The 24,181-nt window shown below is 52.2% G+C and overlaps 1 protein-coding gene across 4 annotated transcripts in view; it reads left to right on the plus strand.

The window, feature by feature from the left end:
- TAF4 (TATA-box binding protein associated factor 4) overlaps positions 1 to 24,181 on the plus strand; it is a 65,529-nt gene that overhangs the window by 35,724 nt on the left and 5,624 nt on the right. For 2 of the 4 annotated variants that reach the window (XM_073236380.1, XM_073236381.1), the window contains 13 exons: positions 208 to 374; positions 1,686 to 1,805; positions 4,299 to 4,412; positions 5,281 to 5,403; positions 7,243 to 7,332; positions 7,938 to 8,183; positions 10,087 to 10,234; positions 10,597 to 10,711; positions 12,327 to 12,496; positions 12,817 to 12,947; positions 14,645 to 14,770; positions 15,240 to 15,296; positions 15,744 to 15,863. In XM_073236380.1, coding sequence (XP_073092481.1) covers positions 208 to 374; positions 1,686 to 1,805; positions 4,299 to 4,412; positions 5,281 to 5,403; positions 7,243 to 7,332; positions 7,938 to 8,183; positions 10,087 to 10,234; positions 10,597 to 10,711; positions 12,327 to 12,496; positions 12,817 to 12,947; positions 14,645 to 14,770; positions 15,240 to 15,296; positions 15,744 to 15,863 — 1,727 coding nt within the window. Of the gene's footprint in view, positions 1 to 207; positions 375 to 1,685; positions 1,806 to 4,298; positions 4,413 to 5,280; positions 5,404 to 7,242; positions 7,333 to 7,937; positions 8,184 to 10,086; positions 10,235 to 10,596; positions 10,712 to 12,326; positions 12,500 to 12,816; positions 12,948 to 14,644; positions 14,771 to 15,239; positions 15,297 to 15,743; positions 15,864 to 24,181 lie in introns of those variants that run through there. The other 2 variants (XM_073236382.1, XR_012131216.1) reach the window with 2 other exon arrangements.

Consider the following 24,181-nt stretch of genomic DNA (forward strand, 5'->3'; position numbering starts at 1 on the left):
TTTCTAGTTGAATTCCATGAAGAAACCATACAGGTTTTCACCCTGTGTACCATCTTTACAGCAGGTGTGTTTAGAGGTCAGTGGCGCTGTGTGTTTACACTCTCCTTTCTTCTCAGGGCTCCCAGGCCCCTCTGATGGGGTCCCGCCTCCTTGGCTCCCTGCGGGGGGGGGGGTGCATGCCTGATGCCAGCTCTCTTCTCCCCCCAGGGATGGTCCTTGTGCGGAGTGAGAATGGGCAGCTGCTGATGATCCCTCAGCAGGCCTTGGCCCAGATGCAGGCCCAGGCCCACGTCCAGACCCAGCCTCAGACCACCATGGCCCCCCGCCCTGCCACCCCCACAAGTGCCCCTCCTGTCCAGATCTCCACCGTGCAGGTGAGTAGCCTGTGAGGGCTGAGGGGTGGCGCTGTGCCCTCCGCCTGCTGTGGTGCCAAGGACTGCCGTGCTGTGAGCATGCAGTGAAAACTCTGGGTCGGTTGCCTGGACCCCGTCCTGGCCCCTTCCCTCCTCTCCCGTGACTTCAGCGTCCAGTGCCTCAAGTTCCCTTTTCTGCACAGGGGTGATTCTCCCTGCATGTACCTCTAGGGCTCATAGGCCGACTGAGGACATGTGGAGAGCTAAGGACAGGCGACTAGAGGAAACCCCGAGCGTTAGCTGTGATACCCTGGGAGACACATAAGAATTTTATCAGGATTTGTGAAATAGTGCCCCTGCCGGCTCCCCGCCCTGTCACAAATCCTTAAACCTTAAGTGGTTACCGCCCTGCCTTGAGATTGTGGCAGGAGGATGGGTTCTGATGCTAAAGCCAAATGCCAGGATGTGCCCCTCCCGCTGCCTCTGGTGTTTCTGGTCCTACCGTGGCTTCACTTGGGCACAGCCGCACATTATCTGTCTCACCGTCTCTGAGGCGTCTGCCCAGGGCTGGACTGCTGTTCGGAGCTGGCTGGGTGGGCAATAACTAGAGTGGAGACTAGAAGGATCTTGGAAACTCCTCTTTCTCCTGTGATGTCAGCCACGTTCCCTCGGAAGGTGGTGGTGCCCTTGCTGTGAACAGAGGGCATGGGTGTGCTGGGAGACTCAGCAAGGGCCCCTTTACTGAGTGTGTGAAACAGACGGAAAGGTGTGTTCAGGGTCTGCACGCCCTGTGGGGTAAGGTGCCCTGTGAGGCACTGCGGCCCCCGGCCTTTCCCTGGCTGTCGGCTCCTGTGCCGGCTGCTGCTGCTCAGCCCGGAGCCCTCTTTCCGTCTGGGCTTAACCCAGATGTGCCAGGGGCCACCTGGGCCCCTTCTCCTTTACCTTCTCTTCTGGAGCGTTGCGACCAGTCTTTACACTGAAGGGACATGTGTGTCCTCTTGCTTTGTCACTTTTTTAGTGCTTGTGGGCAAGATCCCAAGAACTCCACACAAGGGCTGGGTCCCAGATGCATGCGTTCTCTTAAGGCCGTGCTTGGTGGACTTTGTCAGGGAAGCCTAGTGACACTGTGTCACTATGTTGAAGATTGAGTCATATGCCTTGACTTGTGTAAGAAAAGTTAGGGTGGCTTCCCTGAAAATTGTGAATGAACCTGTAGACGGACACGCTTGATGGTACCAGTTCTGGGCTGAAGGGCTGGTATTTGAGTGAGATGTGTGGTGGGGAGTTAGTTCACTTGCTGCTCCTTTTAGATGACTCTTACTTATGTTTCAGGCCCCTGGGACCCCTATTATTGCACGGCAGGTGACCCCAACGACCATAATTAAGCAAGTGTCTCAGGCCCAGACGACGGTGCAGCCTGCCACGGCAGCACAGCGCTCGCCCGGCATACAGGTGAGGCCGTGTGGCACCCCCGGTGCAGGGGGCGGGCCTTGCCAGTCTGGATGTGGGATGCTGAGTTGCATTTTGGGAGGAAGGCCCTCCAGAAGAAAGTGTTTTTCCTCTGATCACCAGCACAGGATAGGTGAGGGTTCCTTTTCTTTAAAGCCACACAGTTCAACACCAGCAGCACCTTAAAGGCTTCCCACTGTGCCCAGAAGGGTAATTAAAAATATACCTTGTAAGTGTTTGATTGTAAGATATTCCTGAAGCACAGAACACCTGTGTGCTCACAGTGTGTGTGGTCCCATCTGACCGTTAACATACTGGCACTGAGAGTAGCTCTTGTTTGGGAACCAGGCCCTGGACGCCATGCTTCCTGTGCATGTGCATTAATTTCCGCATTGCTGCTGACACCTGCTCCTGATGAGGCATTGGCAAGTGAGGGGGGGAGGTCCTGGAACTTGCTCCTGGTCTCAGCCGGCGTGGCCTCCGACCTGTGCTCTGGCCATGAGGCTGCACTGTCTCCCTGCAGCCTGTGTCCTTTGCAGTAACGAAGCAGAGTTCCAGAAACATCCCCCATCTGCCCTGCTGGGTGTGTGTGTGTTTGTCAGTAGTGTTCCAAGCTGGGGGAGGGAGTACAGTGTGTTCTGGGCAGGTGCTGACCCTGCTTGGGGGGTTTCAGTTCTGAGAGCTCAGCCTCCCTGGTCTATAAAGCCAAGGAGAGGCCATGCACCAGGTAGGTGAGCCCCTTTATGGGGGAGGAGATGCACCTCATCAGGGAAGCAGCCTGCTTGGGGCAGCCAGCTGGTGCCCCTGAAAGCAAGTGGTTCAAAGCTGTTCTGTCCTTAAGGGGTTTGAGTGTCCCTCATAAATGCAGGCTTTATAGCATTGGCCACTTTTTATTAGGCATCTGCTGTGTGCCAGAACTGTGCTTCAACGTGTTGCTAATTTATGGGTGATTTCCCACTGTAGTGGCGTGGGTGGTATGTGCTGTTTCCATTTTTTGAACGCGGAAACCCAGGCTGAGAGGTGGATGTGATGGTTGGTGGGTGGAGTACCTGGGCTCTTGCCTGTCTTCCTCATCTTCACCCACCTTTAGGCGTCTGCAGTGGGTGATGCTGTGTAGAACAGCTGGAGGATCAGTTCAGCCCCGAGCAAGTGGGGATGGCAGCAGCCTGTCCCTGGCAGGGGCGGCACTAGGCATGGGCGTGTCCTTAGATTCAGTGTGGTTGGTGCGGCCGAACTTCAGTTATAGTGAAAGGTGATTTCCTGGGAGGGCAGTAAAGCTCATAGTCAGTTTTTGCATCAAATTTAGTGTAAGGTAAACTTATCCAAATAGGTGGCACTCTGAGTACCATCAAGGTGGAATCTGCATTCACTGGGCCAGTGAAGTAAAGGTAAGGAGCAAATTTTGGTGTAAAGGAAGCTCCCAGAGGAGGAGGATCTTGAGCGACCGAGGGCCCAGAAGCAGCCCCCTGCCCCTCGCTGCCTGAGCGGCTGCCTAGTTCTGTTTCTGTCCTTTGAAGTGTCCTCGCTAATATTTTCTAGTTACAGAGGGAAATGTGCTAATGTTATAAGAGAAAGAACACACGGGATACAGGGAAAAGCCAGCAGCCCCTGCAGCTCCTGTGCCCACAGCCTGGGGCTGCTTTGGGACCCCAAGGCTCTGGGAGCGTGGTGCCCATGGTGGCTATATGCCCGCACGCCCGGTGCCATGCTGCACCTGATCTGGCAGCTCCACACCAGCATGATTGTGCTCAGACTGCCCTTTGCTTTCAGAAGTTGAAAGAAACTAATGTCTAAAAAATTGGAGAAAAGATGTTGAAGGCTAGGTCTAGAAATTGGAAAAGTTCTCATTAAAAAAGCCAGATTTGTGCCGTGATTATAGGTGCAGATAAGAAATCTCAGGACCTTCCCAAGGCCGGAGGTGCCTGAGGTGTTGTTTGAGTCCTGGCTGTTATGTTTTTAAATATGCTTGTTTAGCAAAGTAGCCACCCAACACTGACCACCCGTGGATTTCCCAAATCTGCTCTGAACTCCCCTTTTATGATAAGACTCACTTTTGGAGAGCAAAGAGACTGGTCTGGCTGGAGCGGGGGGCCAGGGAAGCTGCCCCGACGGGAGGCCTGACCAGGAAGCCCGGCCTCCCATGTCACTGGCCTCCCGTGCTAATCAGACGACAAGGCCTTTAGTTGTCGTTCCTCTGTCCTGTTTCATTTCTGAGAATGACCAGCTCTGGGCTGGTCACTAAAAGGTAGTATACTGGCCACCATGCCACCATGTGACCTTTAAGATCGACTCTGACAACCAGGTTTTTTCCCAGCGACTGGCTTCATTATTCTCAGTTTATGCCGCAGGAGCAAAATACCGCGTCCTCAGGTGCCTGGGCCATCAGCTTGCACTTGTCCATTGGGCACCCTGCTGCAGGGAGCCTCATCTCCTTTGGCGGGGCACGAAGGCGTCCTCACACAGCCTCTCTTTACCTGGTGTTTTGGATTCTCATAGCCTCAGCTTGTTTTGGGTGGTGCTGCCCAGACCTCCCTCGGGACGGCGACGGCTGTTCAGACGGGGGCACCTCAGCGAACAGTCCCAGGGGCCACCACCTCCACAGCGGCCACGGTGAGTGCTGCCCTGCTTTGCCCCCAGGACCTTTCTGGGCAGCCCAGGCTACCACACCGTGGTCAGAAAGCATGCCCTGAGGCGCCCTGGCCAGCATCTGCCTGCAGGCCGTTGCCTCCCTTTCCTCCCGGGCCCCTGGGAGCCGTTTGCGTCTGGTGTGTCCTTCCTGGCCCCAGAGCGCTGGCCGGCTTGGGCAGCTCTGGCTGCAGACATGCCATTGCATTGGGGTCTGCTGTGGCCTCTGTGGGGGGGGTCTGAGGGTGGCGGCCTGTATGGGGTGGCAGGCAGGGGCCCATTGGGAACCGGCGGTGCTGCAAGTCCAGCCTTTGCCCCAGAAGAAGCGCAGTGTGAGCCGGACAGATGCCGCCATGTGCGGAGCAGCAGTGCTGTCCACCGTGCGTCCTGCTCGAAGCTTTATCACACGTGCGAATCTTTAAGCCAATGGGGTCATGCTTCATGTGTGACTTAACTTTTTTCATGTTTCTTTGCTAAGTATTTTCCCTCATCTTCATAATTTAATTCCTTTTATTGTACATTTATGTAGATACCAATTTATGATAAGAAACATTCTGGTGAACATGGTAAAGATTTGTTCCTTTTACATTTATGGTCACTTTTAGTCACATTCCTGAAAGTAGAGTTGCTGGGCTGAGTGGGTGCACTCCAGGGCACCTCCCGCTTTGCATTCAGACGGTCCTTCTGATCACATGTCCCAGTGACACTCCTGTCAGTGAGCCGTAAGGGACTCTGCATTTTCTTAAAAGAGGGTTGGAGAAGAAATACACACACACCTCAGTTAACCCAAAAGTCGGGATGAAAACCTGCCTTCTAAGACCTTTTTATTTACCTCTTTTTAATTTGAATCCAGGAAACTATGGAAAACGTGAAGAAATGTAAAAATTTTCTCTCTACGTTAATAAAACTGGCTTCATCTGGAAAACAGTCTACAGAGACAGCTGCTAATGTGAAAGAGCTAGTGCAGAATCTGCTGGTAAGAGACGTCCCAGGGCCCCAGCCCTGAAGTGTGCGTGGCGGATACTGGGCCCCAAGTCCAGGTGCTCTGGGGACTGTGCAGTCCCGGGGTGGAGGCTGGGGCCCGGGCCTCTCTTCATCCTGTGTGCTGACCAGTCATGCTCCCCAGAGCCGGTGCAGGAAGGGGGTGTCCCAGTGTGCCAAGGTGTTTTGAAATCTCCTCTTTCATGCCGTCTGTTCACCCCTGGAAAATGGCACACTGGCCTCACAGGAGCCATTGCTAAGTACACCTGATAGAGGGTAATTTAAAGGCTTTTCCTCTCTTCTATCTGTCTTGGCTTTTTTTATGGAGACTTTAAACCCGTGTACAAGTGGGAAGCATGTGTGGTGAGCTCCTGTGTGCCCATCTCCAGGCTCCGGTGACCAGTCCATGCCCGTTTTGTGTCTGTGCACCCCACCCTTGCCACGCATACCCCAGGCCCCAATCCTGTCATCACAGCAGCACAGATTGCGAAACGGTGGGGGCGCTCTTAGGAACATGACTGCCACACCACGGTCAGCCTCAAGGCGCGGGCAGTGCTCGAGTCCCTGGCTGCCCCCCGTGTGGTTCTCAGCGTGTTCCCGTTGGGACGCAGACGGCCTGTCCAGTGTGCAGTTGACTCCGTTTCTTACCCCGGGGTTCCTTTCCTTCTTGCTCTTTCTCGTTTCCTTTCGATTTCTTTGTTGAGGAAACCTGGTGGTTTAATATTGGGGCTTTTGGACATTGCTGTCTTTGTACTGGTGGGGTTCGTGGGGTCAGGCTCTCTGCTTCCGAGCACAGCCTGCCCAGAGTGGGGGGCAGAGGAGGGAGGCTTCCACGTGCTGAGTGGCAGGCGAGGGAGAGCCATGCTCCAAGATGACAGCTTCTCCACCGAGCGCTGGCTCTGTGCCACATGTGCGGACATGGTGGTTTTAGTCCAGAAGCCAAACTCTGGCAAGCAGATGATTGCAGCAGACCGTGCTCTTTAATGTCTTCAGGAAACTTAGAAACTGAGAAATTGTCTCACCCCTCAAGCCAGACTATCCCATGGTGACCCCCATCCCACCCTTCTGACTGAGCCCTGAGAGCCCTGGCCTCTGCTGGCTGCCCCTTCCCTGCATGGGCATTAGCACTGGGCTTAGCTGCTGGTGATAGGTGATCCCGATGAGAGGGCACGGTGGGGACAGAGGCTTGTTCTTCTTCGGTAGGATTCCTGGGTGTCAGCAGGTGAGGCTGGAAGGGTGCTGTCCCCTCCCAGATGCCCATCTCAAGGCTGCCCTGTTCCTGCCCACCTCTCTTACCTCACTGCCCTCACCCCAAACTGGATTTGGTTTCCAGAACAAACTTGTGCCCCAGTTGTCTGGACTCGCTTCCCTCTGCATGGGACACGACACTTCCCTGCCCTGGGCCACCTGGGGGCTTGGAGGTTTCAGTAGAGCGTCAGCTCTTTGTGGTCCGCCCTACCTGTGGCACCTGTGTTTGCAGCTCTGAGTTTGATAATGAGTTTCTTTTAGGCTGGTTTGTCTTGTTGCAAAATGCCTGACACATGGTAGGTGCTTGATCAAAGTTGAGTGGGAGCTGGAATCAAGAAGGAAACTCGTGAAGGAGATAGGAGATGAGATGTAGACCATAAGCCACCCAGCCAGAGACGGAGCCCCAGCCTCACTCCACAGGGCTGTGCGAGTGGGAGCCGCAGGGCCAGGGGGAGCAGGTAGTGCCCTGGGGCTGCCACGGTCCACCACGGGCCTGGCAGCAGGGACAGCTGCTCTAAGACACGAGACCAGAGCTGGGTGTTAACTCTACATGCGCAGGGATTTCAATGTGAATTCTCTTTTTAAGGATGGAAAAATCGAGGCAGAGGATTTCACCAGTAGATTATACCGAGAACTTAATTCTTCACCTCAACCTTACCTTGTGCCTTTCCTGAAGGTAACGTTAAAGACCCCTACCCAGCACTGGGCACCTGCAGGTGGCAGTAGGCGGCGGGTATGTTCCAGGGGAGGGAGCTTCACAGGGGCCACTGCATTCGCAGGCTTACAGTGCCTGTGACAATGTGAAGTCTTCCCTTAGAGGCTTTTCTGTAAGTTACGGGACCACTGACACTGTAGATCTGTTTTGTTGTGCTGTGTGGCACCAGAGGGGCTGCAGAGGGCCTGCACCGTCTAAACAGAGGGTGAGGGTAAAGGCTGGCAGGGCGCCCACCCAGTTAGGATCCAGGGTTCAGCAGTGTCACATCACCTGTTTGGTAGCTTCTGCTGCCATGACGTTCTGAAGAGCACGTCAGGAAGGCTGCTCTTCTGTTATGTGTTTTTAGGCAAGTTTGGCTAGTTCTTACTGGGAATGATTCTGCTCAGTGACAGTGGAGGCTCAGTGGGTGTGGGGTGTTGACCCCGGCATCCAGCCGTGTCTCCTCAGGGCTCCAACACGTGTGCTGGTTAGCTGGGAACTTCTTAGAGATGGGTGTTTCTGAGCTCGTAAGAAAGCAGCCTGGTGCTGGTGCCACCTGCCGACCCCGTGTCTGTCTTTCTGCCCAGAGGAGCTTGCCCGCCTTGAGACAGCTGACCCCTGACTCGGCAGCCTTCATCCACCAGAGCCAGCAGCAGCCACCACCCGCCTCCCAGGCCACCACTGCGCTCACAGCCGTGGTGCTGAGCAGCTCGGTCCAGCGCGCCGCGGGGAAGACGGCAGCCACCGTGACCAGTGCTCTGCAGCCCCCTGTCATTAGCCTGGCACAGCCTGCACAGGTTGGCGTTGGCAAGCAGGGGCAGCCCACGCCGCTGGTACGGAGGCCAGGGTCCGCCGTCACTCCATTGCCCGCCTGCCCGCCTCTTCAGTAAACTGCTGCGGCCCGGAGACTCGTGCAGGCAGGCAGGGAAGCTCCGCAGGAGGCGGCGTGGGTGTCCCCTCCAGGCCTAGAGTGCCCGCCGCGGCCTGGGCTCACTTCCGGGTGCAGCAAGCGCGTGTGCTCCTGCCCAGCAGCGCATCAGCTGCCCGTGTGGTTTGGGGATATTCCTGGCTTGCTGAGCGTGCTGTGCTTGTAGTGGATCTTTCAGCTGGTGTCATGCTTGACAGGAGCAACACAGCAGATACGGCTCAGGCATGTACTTGGTGTTGGCGCGCTAGGCCAGGGGTCAGGTGCAGACGCAGCTCTGCAGCCGCGGTGGGGCCGTGGCGACTTCTCGGAGAGCGCTGCAGGCTGCTGAGTGTTCGCTCCTATGCGACTGGGCACACTTGTCCGAGCCCCACAGCTGGAAGAGCACATCTCGGATGTGCTCCTGTAGGCAGGTTGGGTTTGCAAAGTGCAGAGGTAGGTGGCCTTTTTCTAGTTTCAAAGGGATTTTGTTGCCTTAAAGGCAGTTGAAACGTAAGTGAAACAGTGCAGTTTCCCTTGTCGCGCAGTAGTTGTGGAGTGTATTTTATGTGGGCTCTCAGACATTAACCGGGGCAGATCAGAGCCTGTTGGAGCGTGCCCTCCACGGTCAAGGTCTGCTCAGCGTTTGCCTGGATGGTGGTGAGTGAAGCAGGCTGGCGGCCGGGAGAGTGTCCGCGTGCCTGCGTTCGCGGGGCTGGGGTCAGTGCCGAGCCCTGCTGTGACACGCACGATGTGAGTTCAGAAGCGGCCCGTACCATGGTCACTGGACTGATACCCACAGAAGGAGAGCTCTTGAGGAACTTGATGGGTAGTCAGTTTTTCTGGAAGCTGGGGCCTGGGAGCATGGCCGTTTCATCATAAGTGTCCTTTGGTTTATGGACAAGGCTGTCTCGACTGGCAGGGCCATGTCGGCGTCCTGCTTCCTGGCTCCTCTCGGGCTTGCTGTGCGCACAAGTGTAGGCAGCGGCATGAGTCCCATCGTAGTCCGAGCCTCTCCCTGCCTTCCGGAACCCTGTGGAGACACAGACAGAGGCTTCTCCCCAGGGAGCCGCCTGGGGCCAGTCCGGCCCTCACGCCTCCAGGGCAGTGCGGGTCCCACTGGTTTTGTTGCAGAGAGAGTTGGCGCACTGGGCACTACCCACCCCCTTGAGCGTCCCATGATGTCAGCTGTGCCCACCAGGTCTCCTTCGCAAAAGTCAGAAGCATCTGGCCTCAGAGGCTCTCGGGGAGGCAGTGTGACGGTAGCTGTGTGGCTTCAGAGGGATCTTGGTGTCTCTGGGCCCCTAGCACAGGGAGCCCCACTGTCAGCTGTCGTCCCAGGTGGGAGAGCTGGGCTGGACTCCAGGAGGAGGCCGGCAGTGAAGGAAGGCCGGTAGCGCTGTGAGCAGAGGCGGGGGGGTGAGTGTGGTCCAGCTGGCAGGAGCCAAAGAGCAGGCCACCGGCAGGAACATGGGGGGCAGACTCCGCCCCAGGGGCGCTCCCCAGAGCTCGGCCTCAGGGCTCAGGCTGGGGGTGGAGAGTGCAGGTGGGCTATGCCTGGGGACAGGAGTGGCCCTTCTTAGAGGGCCAAGTTCAGGGCAGAACTCAAGAAGTCAATCCCTCTTCCCCCTAGCTTCTTAGAGACAGTTTGGAGGAAGAAAAAAATGACCTGTAGCTCCAGGCCACCGTTGTCAGCACTGTTCACATTCTGCTCTGGACCCGGAGCTCAGCACCGGACCTCAGACCCTGTCGGCCCTCCGTACTGGCTGGGCTGTGACCCCGCCCTGGCCAGTGGCCTCGCGGGGCCGACACGTCTGTGTGCTCTGCCTCAGGTGATCCAGCAGCCGCCCAAGCCAGGGGCGCTGATCCGCCCCCCGCAGGTGACGTTGACGCAGACGCCCATGGTCGCCCTGCGGCAGCCTCACAGCCGCATCGTGCTCACCGCGCCGCAGCAGATTCAGCTGAACCAGCTGCAGCCAGGTGAGGGCTGCACGCCTGTGGGTCCCAGGGCCGCTCTCCGCACTGTCCTGTCTCCCATTTTCTTTTTATGTGGAGAAATGCACATCACGAAGCTGACCATTTTAACCACTTTAAGTGTAGGGTCAGCGGCACTGATCGCGTTCACGGTGCTGTGGGGCCTGGGCCCCATCAGTGTGATTTCCGGGTGTCTTTCTGTGTGACTTAGGGTTAGCAGTCCAGCTTGTATGGCCTCCACCAGAGCGGGTGAGGGGGGACAGTCCTTCCGCGGCCATCAAACCGCAGAGCAGGTGGCCCCTCTAGCATGGCCTGGGGCCTCAGCACGGCCCCGTTCAAGGCGCGTATGTCCCTCTCTCGTCCTGCAGTCCCCGTGGTGAAGCCCGCTGCACTACCTGGAACCAAAGCCCTTTCTGCCATCTCGGCCCAAGCAGCTGCTGTGCAGAAGAACAAGCTCAAGGAGCAGGGGGGAGGCTCTTTTCGGTAAGGCCCATGTGGAGCGGTGGGGCTGCGGAGGGGGCAGCAGTGCTAGGCTCTGTCCCCTGGCCAGGCCTGCCTGTGTTCACCCCACGCTTAGCTTTGACCGTCTTGTGCGCGTCTTCCCCCAGAGGTAGGCCAGCGTGGTTTGCCACAGCTGCAGGATGGTGGGCCTCCGACGCTGTGTGTGGACTAACGGGGTCGGTGGGCAGCATCACGGTGGTGTAGGTGCAGCACGGCCTGACGGAGGCAGTGTGGCTCACCCTTGTTTCTGCCTCAGATGTTGAGAAATGCCGCACTTTGGGCTCCTGGTGGGCGGCCAGGCTGAGTGCCGTGTGGGTGAGGGGTTGTGTGTGGGGGTGTGTGTCACTGATCGCGACTGCCATCAGGCAGTGGGTGGGGCGCAAGCTCAGGAGGCTGTCATGGGACCTTCCCTCTGGCACACTCGGTCCCTAAAGCCGTCCCTTTGGGTGGAGCAGGGCTGTCGTCACCAAGCCAGGGTCAGTGCCCAAGCAGGGTGGGGAGGGTGGTGTGCCTGGATCACCTGGTACGGAGAGAGAGCCAGCACCTGGTGGGGTGGGAAGGGCGTCTACATGGGAGAGGGGCAGGAGAGGGCTGGACGTAGGAGATAAGTCCTCTGTAGATGAGAAAAGTGGAGGAAGGCTGCTGGGGGCCCAGGGTCCTCCTGTCGGGGAAGGAGTGAGAAATACACAGAGGGAACTGGCATGGACCCTGTGGGCTGCTTAGGGCTAGACACGGTCATGCAGGCTGGTGGCCTCTGTGTGGGAGATGATTTCAATGACCACAGGTGGGAAACCCTTGCTGTGTCCACTGAAGGTGCCCTGATGGTGGGGAAGCCAGGCAGGGATCTGAGGCCAGGCTTGGGGTGCACGTCACTCAGGGACCAACGAGACCCAGGCCCTGTGGGTGGCAGCGAGCAAGGCTGCAGGACTTGGGTGAAGTTCCTGCTGAGACATGTGTCACAACTTCTCATGAGGGACGTCAGCCGGATGGACACGAGGACGCACTGCAAACCAGTGGGCCTGTGGCCTCTCAGTGTCAGGGAGAGGCCGGGGAGACAGGGTCGCAGCGGGGGGGGGTGCTGAGCTGGACACTGTTGGGATGGGCAGCCAGACTCGGGGGGGCCTGGGCACGGCTGTGACCCCTGGTGCTGCCCAGGATGCATGTCTGCAGGGCGCATGGTGAGGGGTGGGGTGGGCAGGGAGACGGAGGTTCTTTATACTGCACTCTAGCTTTTCTGAGAGTTTGCGATTGTTTTAAAAATGAATCATGCTCTGATTTTTTAGAAAAGGTTTCACTTGGAATGCCTCCTTGGAGCAGCAAGTAGAGTGTGGTTGGGTTTTGCTCCCTCTGAACTTAGCGTTGACCTCCGTGTGCAGAGACTCACGCTGGGCTTAGCTCCGCACATTCTTCCTTTGAAAGAGCAGTCGCTTGGAGAGGAGACCGCTGGCTTCCTCGCTGAGTGCGGAGCCTGTGCAGAGGGGGCTGGTGGGGCACATGCCCGCTGCAGACCTCAGCTGTGCTTTCCGCCCCCAAGGCAGGACCCTGAACGCCTCCTGTACGTTCCTCTTGCAGTCAGAGGTTCTGTTCTTTCACAAAGGGACGACGATGACATTAATGATGTCGCCTCGATGGCGGGGGTAAACCTGTCAGAAGAAAGTGCGAGAATATTAGCCACAAACTCTGAGTTGGTGGGCACCCTGACACGGTCCTGTAAAGATGAAACCTTCCTCCTCCCAGCGCCTTTGCAGAGAAGAATACTAGAAATAGGTAGGTTGTGTTCCCTGCTGTTCCTGGGCCATCAGGGGCTGCTGGCAGGCTTGGGGTGCCCTGCAGTGTTGCCCCGAGCGCGTGGCTCCCGGCGAATGTGGCTTGTGCCCTGTCATGGCATATGCCGTGTCGTCCTCCCACAGGATTACGGCGCTGGTTCTCAGGTGCTTGAGGGGTATCGGCCACCTTCTGCCAGCCCATGGGCCTCTGTGGGCTGCCCTTAGGTTGCATAAAGCAATAATTGGTGGCAAAGAGAAAAATGGTGATGTGATGAGGAAAGAAAGAGGTTAAGTGATTGTCAAATATTGTCTCTCCTGCAGGTAAAAAACACGGCATAACGGAGCTCCATCCGGATGTAGTGAGTTATGTGTCCCATGCCACGCAACAGAGGCTACAGAACCTTGTAGAGAAAATATCAGAAACAGCTCAGCAGAAGAACTTCTCTTACAAGGTAATGCGCTGCTCTCCTGAGCAGGCCTCCTGCTGCGGGTTCCCGGCCTGGCGCTGCCTGGAAGCCTCCTTCCCACACCACGCACAGGGCAGCGACTGTTGGGTGAACTTGTTCTGAATTTTCTGCAGAAGTAAATTTGTGAAGACCCACATTTTTTTTTAACTGTATATAGTTAAGTTCATTTAAAATTTTGTCATTTCCATTTTATAAATGAGAAAGCAGTCAAGGGAATTGCTCAAAGTAACAGCTTTTCGAATGGCAGAGCTGGGATAAGAACTCAATACCTTTTACCTTCATGCCGGAAACTTTTTTTTTTTAAAGTATCATTAATATACAATCTTATGTTGGTTCCAAATGTACATCACAGTGGTTCAACAGTCCCTGTCATCAACTTCTATTGCGATTCCAAGTTTTTGTGTTCTTTATCCGTCCCTGCTCGGTGACCACCAGTCACTTCTCAGTGTCTGTGAGTCTACTCGCTGTTTTGCTTGGTTGTTATACTCCACAAATAAGTGGAATCTTATGGTATTTGTCTTTCTCTGCCTGGCTTATTTCACTGGACATAACATCCTCTAGATCCATCCATGTGCTGCACATGGCAGGATTTATTTTCTTTTAACGGCTGAATAATATTCCATTGTGTAAATGTACCACATCTTTATCTGTTCATCTATTGACAGACACTTTGGTTGCTTCTGTATCTTGGCTATTGTAAATAATGCAGCAATAAACAGGGGTGCACATATCTTTTCGGATCAGGGATTTGTTTTCTTTAGATAACTTCTTAGGAGTGGAATTACTTGATTGAATGATATCTTTACTTTTAGTTTTTTGAGAAACCTCCATACTGCTTTCCACAGTGGTCACACCGATGTGCATTCCCACCAGCAGTGTAGGAGGGCTCCCTTTTCTCCGAATCCTTGCCAGCACTTGTTGTTTCTTACCTTTTGGACAGTGGCCATTCTAAGTGGTGTGAGGTGACATCCCATCGAAGACCCACCTCTTTCTGCCTCACGGTGTTGGGTGCTCTGCCCCGGGGCCCGTGTGGGGTGCACTGGGGGGTCAGCTTGGCTGGTCTGAGGCGAAGGCCTTGCTCCAGCTCAGGGGCCACGGAGTTTTCTGCTGCATTGCACCCTCCGGTCCCCAACACTGTGGCCCTCGCTGAGCCTGCAGGCCCAGGGGACCCCGGCCACTCATGCTCCTGTGACTCAGAGCGCTGCCCTGTTTTGCTCTGTGGAGAGTCACCCAAACCAGAGTGCAGGCCGCCTGCAGCAGAACCTGCCTTCGGAGCAGGACCTGTCTCCGCCGCGAGTCGTGAGGGCTGCGCAGCAGCTGGTAGTGGGCCCTGCTTGCCAGGCGATGGCTTCAGAGCAGCGGTTAAGATAAAAGCATGTGGCCATTTTGCTTTGAAAATAGCTATGTTGCTATAAAAAAAAATTAGATGTTACTTAAAAAGTCAAGCAATACCAGAGTGTGTAAAATGTAAACTCCCCCGTGAGCCCCAAGGTAACTCACCTGAGACTTCTTTCTCTGTGTGTTAATGTGCGAGCACTTCAGATACAGAATGGTCTGCAGGTGAGAGGGCTTGGCTCTGCGTGGCAGGACGAGGAGCCGGCCGAGGGCAAGGGGGGTGCTATGCGGGCTGTCGAGCTGGGTTCCCAAGTTTATGACAGATGCTAATTCTACCTTTTCTGTAGGATGACGACAGATACGAGCAGGCAAGTGATGTCCGGGCTCAGCTCAAATTTTTTGAACAGCTTGATCAAATAGAAAAGCAGAGGAAAGATGAGCAGGAAAGAGAAATCTTAATGCGAGCAGCAAAGGCAAGTGCTTGCGGTTCCCATCTGTCTGTCCCGGGACTCACGGCGCGCTTGGGGTTTCTGAGAGGCCAGGGCGGTGTGCGTGGCCAGCCTCGAGGGGGACGGGATGCACATGGTTAGGAGCTGAGCGGCTGGGGAGCCCTCGGGCAGCCCCTGGACTGAGCCTGGAGCCCTGCAGCCTTGTCCTGGGACCAGAGCAGATGCTTGCGCTGGTAGACGTGTCAAAGACCACATCTTATTAGTTTTTTTATCCAGATAGGATGGATGTTTCTTAAGAATAATGTTTGTTTTTTTCCATGAGGTGCAAGCTAAATTTTAATCTTTTGGCTGTAAATACGAATTTTTAAAATTTAACACGCATTGTGTCATATGACCTTGATGTTATTATATCATATCATGGATCTAACATTTGTTTAGATGATAGAAATTTAGGTGATAACTTATTTTTATCTTTTACTTCTTTGAAAAATAGTCTCGATCCAGACAAGAAGATCCAGAACAATTAAGGTTGAAACAAAAGGCAAAAGAGGTGAGCTGTTCAGTCATAGTGTCTTTACTCTGCACTTGAAAATAAGTCCATATTCAACTCAAACGTCCAACAAAAGAGAGAAAACTTAAGGTGACGGTTTTTCTATACAACACGCATTTATGTAGCTATTTAAAATGTTTGCAGAGATGTTTTCTAGGGCAACCAGTTTGCATCCTACGTTTAAATGTAATGGTGATTTCTCATTGGATGAATTTAGTCTCTATACTTTAAAATTTTGTTCATATTTTCTGAGCTTTTTGCAATGAACATCTATTGCTTTATTATTTTTCTGATTGTAGAATATGCTTACTATTTAAGAAAAAAGTCAAAACTGAAGAAATTTTAATTTAGAAAATATCAGAAAACTCTTTGGGGTCTCTGTTACTGTTACACAAGCAGAAAGCATGTGCGTGAAATTACAGTCCTTGTTTCCTTTTCAAAACAAAGATGCAGCAACAAGAACTGGCACAAATGAGGCAACGTGATGCCAACCTCACAGCCCTCGCCGCGATCGGGCCCAGAAAGAAGAGGAAGGTGGACTCTCCGGGGCCGGGATCAGGAGCAGAGGTGCAGTAGTGTGATGGGGGACCGAGGCCAGAAGGGACTTGGGGGGCCTCTCTCAGCCCTGGCACAGGGGTCAGACCCATGTAGGAGAACTGGCTTTCCCACGGACTCTACCCATGCCCTTGGGGGTATCTGCTTGACGCTTGATCCTTCAGATTCAAAGCAGCTTTGTGGTATCACATGAACTAAAAGTTCTCTCCGTAAGGAAGACTTTGGAAAGAATCTGAGATTCTAACTGTTGGAGAATGGCTGTCGAAGTAGCTGTTCCTCCTGAGCAGTGGACGTGAGGCCCGCCCAAAGGGCAGTGGAAAATTCCTAGCATGAAGAAGGGGAGTTATAACTGTTTATGTTTGTCTAGATTTTGTTAGTTTCTTGTTTTGTTTGTTGTCTTATCTTTCCGTAGAGCTATAAACAAACCCAACCTTAAAGTATTGGTATTTTTGCTTTAAACTGTCAGTTTTTTTAATGAAAATTACAGGAAGAAAGAGGAGCCGGTCATTTCTGTTTACCTGTTTGCCTTTCTTGAGGCCCCGGCCTCCGTCAGCAGCACGGTCCTGGGGCCTGTGGCTCAGAGGACAGCGTTCAGCACTTTCTGTGGTGCAGTCTGCTGGGAATGGATTCTCAGCTTTTGTTTACTTGAAAATAGTTGTATTTCTGCTTCAGTTTTGAATGATATTTTCCCTGAATATAAAATTCCGGGTTGACAGTTTATTTCTTTCAATTTTTTTTTAAATTTAAGGTTTAATTTCTCTTACACTCTTGAATAAGCCAGGAAATCCAGATATATATATCATTTCATTTTCAGGATGACAGACTAAAAGGGATCAGTGAACCAAATTAGCCAGCCTTAACACTTTTTCCTCTATTCCTTGAAACCTCTGATTGTCGGACTCTTTCATATTTCCAACGAAATTCCTTTTCTGATCACAAAAAAAAGACAGGTGGTTTCCCAATGTGTTTTTCAGAATTATGAAACACTTACTCTTTTAACTTGGTAAACAGCTGTGAGTGTGACCCTTTTTCTCCTTACAGCTGTGGTTCCATTGTTTTCTGGGGTCCCACCTAGGTAATTTTTATCCTTGTTTCCTCCATGTAAAATGTCTTCCTTTTCTGGCTTTCTGGGATGATCATCTTAATTTTTAAAAGTAGGTCTCTGTTCTGTTTAGACTTGGCTGTCCTGATATTTAGCCTCTTTGGGATCCTAGATCAGTAGGTCAGTGTTTTTCCTCAAATCTGGGATATTTTGGCCTTTATTACATCAAAAATTCTTTTCCTTTCCGGTCTTAACTTTTTTCAGCTGAGACTCCCAATTTGCCGTTTGTTAGACCTTTTTGTGCTGCCCTGTGGGTGTCTGAGACTGTGTTTATTTCCTGAGATCTTCTTCTCTCTGTCCTCAGACTGCTGGCCCGTCTCCAGGCTCCCTGACACCATGGGCTCTGTCCCCTGTGGTCAGCTGTTACACCTGCCCAGGAGGGTACTTTGTTGGTGTATTTTGCAGTCTTAGGGTTTTCATTTCCGTCCTCTTTATGGTTCCCAGTTCTTCACCGCGATTCCTTGTCTGCCCACTTGCTGAGACCAAGGTTTGCTCTCACCTGCTGAACCCGTTTATAAAAGCTGCGTCTGTGTCTTTGTCAAGACCGGCACCTGGGCCATCTCCAGTTCTGTCTATGGACTGCTTTTTCTCCTGAACCGAGGGGTCACGTTGTCCTGTTCCTTTTCATGCCTGGCCGTCATTGCTCCACTGCTGGATGTCGCGGTGCCATGTTGAGAGACTGGGCTTCTCCCTCTGGAGAGTGATCCTTGTGGCAGGTGGTTCAGCTGTTGGTCGCTTGCTTTCAACCCGTGCGCTTTGTTTCTCACTTTGCTGTCAGTAGGCGACTGTGGAAAGCCCACCATGTTCCAGAAGCCCAGTGGCCGCAGGACTCCCCCAGCCCAGGCTGGTGTTAGGCCTGTTAGGGTGTGGTCCTTGCCCTTCGGGGAAGACCCTGTGGCATCTCAGCTGGATGCCGGGAGTGTGAGCAGGGTCTCGCTGCCAGGCAGGCTGGCCTCCCGTGAGTTCTGTCATGTCATGCACGCATGTTGTGCTTGGCTCAGAAGTAGTGCATTAGATAGCTGTTATGTATTCTTAACCTTCCCTCAGGGGGGCCTCTTTTAATCTTAGTTCCGGAGTAACTGTGTACCTAGTACTAATGACTGGTCGTTGAGTTGATGTCTGCTTAGTTGTTTTGGTTTTCTGAATCTCATTCTCTACCAGATTCTTTTGGAAAGGTTCATGGGACAACCTTTTCCAAGTTCTTGCATGTTGACAGCACTCTGTGCCCTTTATATGTGAAGGTCAGTTTTGACAGCTATAAAATCCTTGACTTGCATTTTCTTTCCTTGAGGGTCGTAAATGTGTCACTACGTGTATTTCTTTGTGGCTTGAAGTATGACTATGAAAGTATGATGATAAGCTGATTTTATTTCTCTTGTGTATCATGTTCTTTTTGCCTAGAGATGCCCAAAGAGTTCTTTTCTTTATAGCCTTTACTTTTCCTTGGTTTTTTGGTTAAATATAAACCAACCAGGACTTGGTTATTCTGGGTGGCTCCCAGGTATATGCTGTGCTCTCTCAACATGCAGTTTCAAATATTGTCTTATTCAGGAACATTTTCTTTAGTGAGATTTTAAAGTCTGTTTTCCTCCTCAGTGATTCCTGTCATCACGTGCTGTCTTCTCGACCTGCTGCCAGTGTTTCTCACTTCCTCCTGAACCCTTCTTTCTAGAAGCTGTTGCTCTTCACCCAGTCTTACCTTTTCCAGGCATCACCAGCTGTGTGTATTCACTTTCAGTTTAGTATTTGTTTCCCCAGTGAGCTTTTCTTTTATTACTAATTTTTCTTGACTTTGTCAAGAAAAGGTTTTATTTGATTTGTGATTTTTCTTCACTTTGTCACCCCGTTTCTTAGTTGGCTAATCCTGGCTTACATTGTTCCTTGATGTCATCAGTCGTTTTCGTAATGTCCCCCTTGTCTTGAAAAGGAACAGGGTGGCGGTGCCCCGCTTTGCCTCCGCCCTTTGGTGTTTCTCGCTGTCTGGGAACGCGGCCGCTCCTCCTGCTCTCGCGCGCGTGGGATTTGGCCTTGATGCTCTTCTGTCGCTCACTTTTATGTGGATTCAGTTTCTTCAGCGGTCGAGAGAGGTGCGGTGTGAGGCACTTGCTGGCTGCACTGACTCCTCTTGCGTGGTTTCTGTGTGGTGATAAAAACGTGCCGATACGCTTTTTGAGATTTCGCGGCTCTTCGGTCCCCCTCTCCTTTGCCTGCGTCGCCCCTCTCCTGCCGCACCTGATTCCAGCCCTCGCAGGCCCTCCTCAGGAGCCCCCGTGCCAATGGGGAGCCCTCGCGGGGCTGGGGAGAGTTCCCAGGGGCTAGGCTGTGGCTGAGCGGCGAGCACCCTCACCCCCCCAGGCCCAGCTGCTGCCCGCAGAGGAAGTGGCCTCTCTGCATCAGGCGCCTGGCTCCTGGGGGGTTTTTGGGCCCGGCAGCCTTTCCCTGATGTGACTCGCACCGCTCCGCGACGCCCTTCTGGCCCATGTTGTTCTGAGTGTCGTCCTCCAGCTCTTGGTTCTGCTGTCCTGGTGCTGTGCGTGTGTTTTAGACGGGCCTTTGGGAAGATGAAAAGACTGCTCTCCCCATTGCTGTCTGCCCAGAGTATGCCAATTAGCTTTTTTCAAAATGCTTTTCTTCTAATTGAAAGTAGTTTCAAGCCTATGGAAAACTTGCAGGAATAATACCAAGAACTAGTTTCAGTTTCTCAGTTCTGAACATTTTAGTGCATTTGATTCATCCCTCTGTACACACATGTGCTCACGCCTGTGTAGGTGTGTTTGTGTACTCTATACCATCTCTTTCTGATGTGGTATCCTGTGACTCGGTGCTCACACAGCCTGCACACCGCTCCCGGTCAGGCAGTTTGGTGCCAACACTGCCACTAGGCTGTCCTCAGGCCCGGTCACCTTTCAGCAAGTGTCCTGGCAGCATGTGTTTCTCTTCGTCCAGGCATCTGTGACATCCAGAGAGCCTGCCACGTTAGCTCCTTCGAAATCTCCCTTTCTGGAGGCATTGAGGTTGTGGATGATCCCCCCTCGGCCTGCCTGATTTGGGCAGAAGTGCCTCAGTCTCCATGGGGGCTGCTGCACAGCTCGCCATGGCGGGGCTTGCGGTGTTGGCCTTCTCACAGCCCAGGCTCAGCCTTGATCAGCTGGTTAAGTTGTCCACTGCACAGTCACCGTCCCTCCCTTGGCATTGTGGGTACTTAGTAGGAGTGCCCAGGAGTGTGCAGGTCCTCAGTCCCTCACCAGACCCCGCCTCTGGCCATTCACGACGCCCACGGGACAGGTGTAGTGATGGTCGTCTGTTTCTGCTGCACCTTCCGTGCTGATTAGTTGCCTTCTGCTGTGAAGAGGAGCCCTTCCTTCTCCCTCACCCGCCCTTCCGTCCTTCCTCACAGTGGTCTGGACTCGTGGGTCCCCGTTATGTTCAGTGGTTTGTAGTCAGCACTCCTGTTGTTTCCAGATCGGGTCGGTGGAAGCTCCCTTGAGCTGGCTTCTATATCCTTTTGAAACGTTGCCCTTATTCCTTTCATGTTGCATTCGTGCTGGCACAGGAGGTGTCCTGGTGCCCTACACACCCTGCCTGCCCCAGGAGCCCTGGTTCCTTTCGGGGGAGGATGGTGCTTAGAGATCAGGATCTGAGAATGGTGTTTGCTGATGTCTCCTCGGCAGGCAGAGCACAGGGAGTGTGTGTGCGTGGTTTCGCGTGGCCCTGTGGTGCAAACACGCAGGTTCTAGCCTGGCACACCCCTGTGTTCTTCCCGGCCTCCCTTTCCTCTCTCCTGAGTCCTGTCTCAGTGGGAAACCTGGTTCCCTTTCTTCTCAGTGGATTTGCTTCTTCTGCTCAACAATAAGCGCTTTTCTGGCCACTTTGGCTGCTGGGGTCCCTGAGCTATGAGGGGAGGATAGATCGGAAACGCAGTATCGATGAACGTCTGACTTAGGTGTTAGAACATGCAGTCATGTCCAAAGAACAGAAAACGAGTGCATGCTTCCCACGGGGGTGGTGGTGGGGGCAGCAGCACAGAGAGAGAACTGGTGAAACTGGGGGAAGAGTGTATCACCAAAGATGAGTTTGGGGAGAGCTTCCATATGTTGTTGGTTTTTGCCTAATTTTGAACTTTAGCAGGATATTTGAGCGTTATTTATGTAATGATTAACACAAAGTCCATGGCTTTTAAAGTTCTTCATATGTCTTCCTTCATCAGAGATAATGCTCAATTTGTTTATTTTTTCTACTTTTAATTAAGGATTACTTCCTTGGTATATGTCTTTTTTAGAAACACTTTTTATTTTTAACCAATTTTAGACACACAGAAAAGTTACAAAGAGTAGACAGTTTCTATAAATTCCTTACCAGCCTTACCAGTGTCAGTCATTGGTGTGGTGCTATTAACTGAAAGCCTTATTTGATTTTGTTTTTCAGTATTTTTTTAAATAATAAAATTTATTTTTTAGAGCAGTTTTAGGTTCACAGCAAAATTGTGGGGGTGGGGGCATAGTCTCCCATGCACCCGCCCCACACATGCACACTGGCCCGCTGTCCACACTCCTACCAATGAGCCTGCACTGGCACATCACCACTCAGAATGTGCCGTGTGTGTGCACATTTGTGGGGCAGGTGTGCCCGTGGAAACATTTGTGGGTGCATGTATACCCCAAGTGTGCATGCATGTGGAGGCACATGTACCCTGAGTGTGAATGTGGAGGCACGTGTACCTTGCGTGTGTGCACATTGGGCACGTTTACCCTGAGCATTTGCGTGCACATGGAGGCATGTGTACCCTGTGTGTGTGTGCATGTTTGCGGGGCATGTGTGACCCTCTTGCACTCAGTACACAGGTGGGTATTTTCTCTCATCTCTGTCTTCCTCGGAGGGTGCTGTAAGCCGGCACAGAACATTACGCAATATGCTGTTCTCACTGAATATATTCTGGAACGCACTTTACATCATTTCAGAGCAACCGCCTCATTCTTTTCCGTGGCGGCGTGGGGCTTCATTCAGTCATGTGCTACATCTTACTTGGACTTTCTTCCTGTGCGCAAGCCGTGCTGTAGCGGGTGGCCCTGTGCACCAGCGTCTTTGTGTTGTCAGGGGTGACGGAGGTGCGGAGGTGGCTTTGTTAGGCATCGCCTTCCCTTCCCGACCCTGGAAGATTGTGCTCATTTGTATTCCAAATCCTGGCTGTGAGGGGAGAGGGTCTGACCAGCAGAACGTGTTGTCATAGCTTTTAACTTTGCCAATGTGATGGGTGATATGGGTGATCAGTTGGGTGAGTATGCTTGAGAACAAGGCATATTGACTTCCACAAGACGTACCTTGTCGGTCATGCCCATCAGTCTTCCCCGTGCTTTGTCCTCTTGGTGTGTTTTGTGCTGGGTGCGTGTCCTAAGGCCTTCTGTGCCATCCTGAATCGACCTGTGTGCATCTCCTGCAGTTTGTGCCTTGTAGTGAGGGTTCCCATGTTATTTGGCACATAAATATCCATGAGTGTTATGCTTTCACTGTGGATTGGAACATTTAGCATTAAATATATCCATCTTTGCCTCATGGGCTTGTTTTGCTCTGTCCTAAATCAGGATCACTTCCCCTGCGCTCTGCTCCCATCATCCTGGAGCACCTCTGTTCCCCCCTTCATTTTAGCCTGTGGATTCACTGTGTTTCAGGCGTGTCTCTCATATATAGCACTTCTTGTTTTCTGAGCTGAGCTGAAAACCTTTTTCTTTTAATACGTAAGTTAAGCCTTTCACATTTATTATTACCAACATACTTGGTCTTTTCTCTACCATAATATTTTAGAATTAAGTGTATTTTTTATATTTGGTGTGTGTTCCTTCCTATATGAGTATTCTCTGTTCTTTTTAATTAAAATTTTGTTTTCATTTAGGAAGGTTTATAAATTATATTCTAGTGGTTACTTTTTTGCTTAAACCTTTTAAAATGTCTTTCATCCCTGGTTTTACCGAATGGTTCCTGTCCAGCTTATTAGTTTGTGTTGGTCTTGTTCAGCCCCATCTCCTGACCACACACTTTCCTGTGAGCCTGGCCTGCGTTCTCCTTTCCTGGGCCCTTGTCTCCTTTCATCATGTCACTTCTTTGTTAGAATATATGGGCTCTGTTCTTAGTCGTCGCCCTCTTCCTCCTCGCCTGCGTTAGGATCGGGTGCCCATTTATGTATCACAGGCGCTCATGTCCACCTGCCTTTATTTCGTTGTGTGGATGACCCCGCCCTGTGGCAGAGCCTGCTGGAAGGCCTTCGGGGTACAGAATCCCCTGACGTTTTGTGTGTTGTAAATAGTTTTTCTTTGGCTTTGATACGGAGGACAGTTTGGGTGTAAAATCCTTGTTTCATGTTTTATGTGACTTTAAATTCTGTCCTATGGTTGCTGTGCTTCATGTGTTGGTTTTGAAAAGGCTGATGCCAGGTTAATTCTCATGCCTTTATAATATGTTCTCTCTTTTCACCTGTAAGCTTTGTCTTTATCTTTGAAAACTAATAGTTTTATGAGGATACATCAGAACAGATTTTTATGGGTCAATTTCCCCAGGTACCCAGTGGGCCCTTCAGCATGTAGATCGTGGTCTTTTCTATTTCTCGTAAGTTTTCCTGGATTATAGCGTGTTAGTCCTGCTTTTCTTCTTCAGGGGCTGTGGTAACACAGTCTGAGCCCCTCTTTGCTTGTCCCCCATGTCCCCTGGCTTTTCCTGACCCTTTCTCTTTTTTCCGGTCTTGTTTTCTTGTTACCCTGCCTTTATCCAGCTTACTACATTTTCATTTGAGTTTTCTCCCCGAGACACCTGGAAATTCATTCATTCATTCCTGAGATGATTTTGTCTTCTCATTTTTTTTTTGCATATTCAGTCAACTTTCATTTCTTTCTGTTATTTAATCTGTTTCTTTCCTTCTTTTGGGGGTTTTGATTTACGGTGATTTTCATATCGTCAAATGCTTGTAACTTCTTGTTGCTGGAAGTGGTGTACAGTTTCCAGACTGAATTTGTCTTTGATTGTGGAATTTCACTTTCTGATTCTTTTGCAGTGGTTGTTTATGACCTTGCTGATCTCTAGTTGCTCTTAGTGGTGTTTGGTGTTTTACAAGACGTGTGGTCCGAAGCGCCCTCTTCTGACAGCACTGCTGGGTGTAGGCGGCCCGGCAGGTCGCGTCTGGCTTGGTTGGGGCGGGGCGGGGGGCGCGTGTGTCCTCTGGGGGTGGGGACCTTCCTCTTCA

The sequence above is a fragment of the Manis javanica genome, chromosome 5, assembly GCF_040802235.1.
Source record: "Manis javanica isolate MJ-LG chromosome 5, MJ_LKY, whole genome shotgun sequence".
NCBI classification, from domain to species: Eukaryota; Metazoa; Chordata; class Mammalia; order Pholidota; family Manidae; genus Manis; species Manis javanica.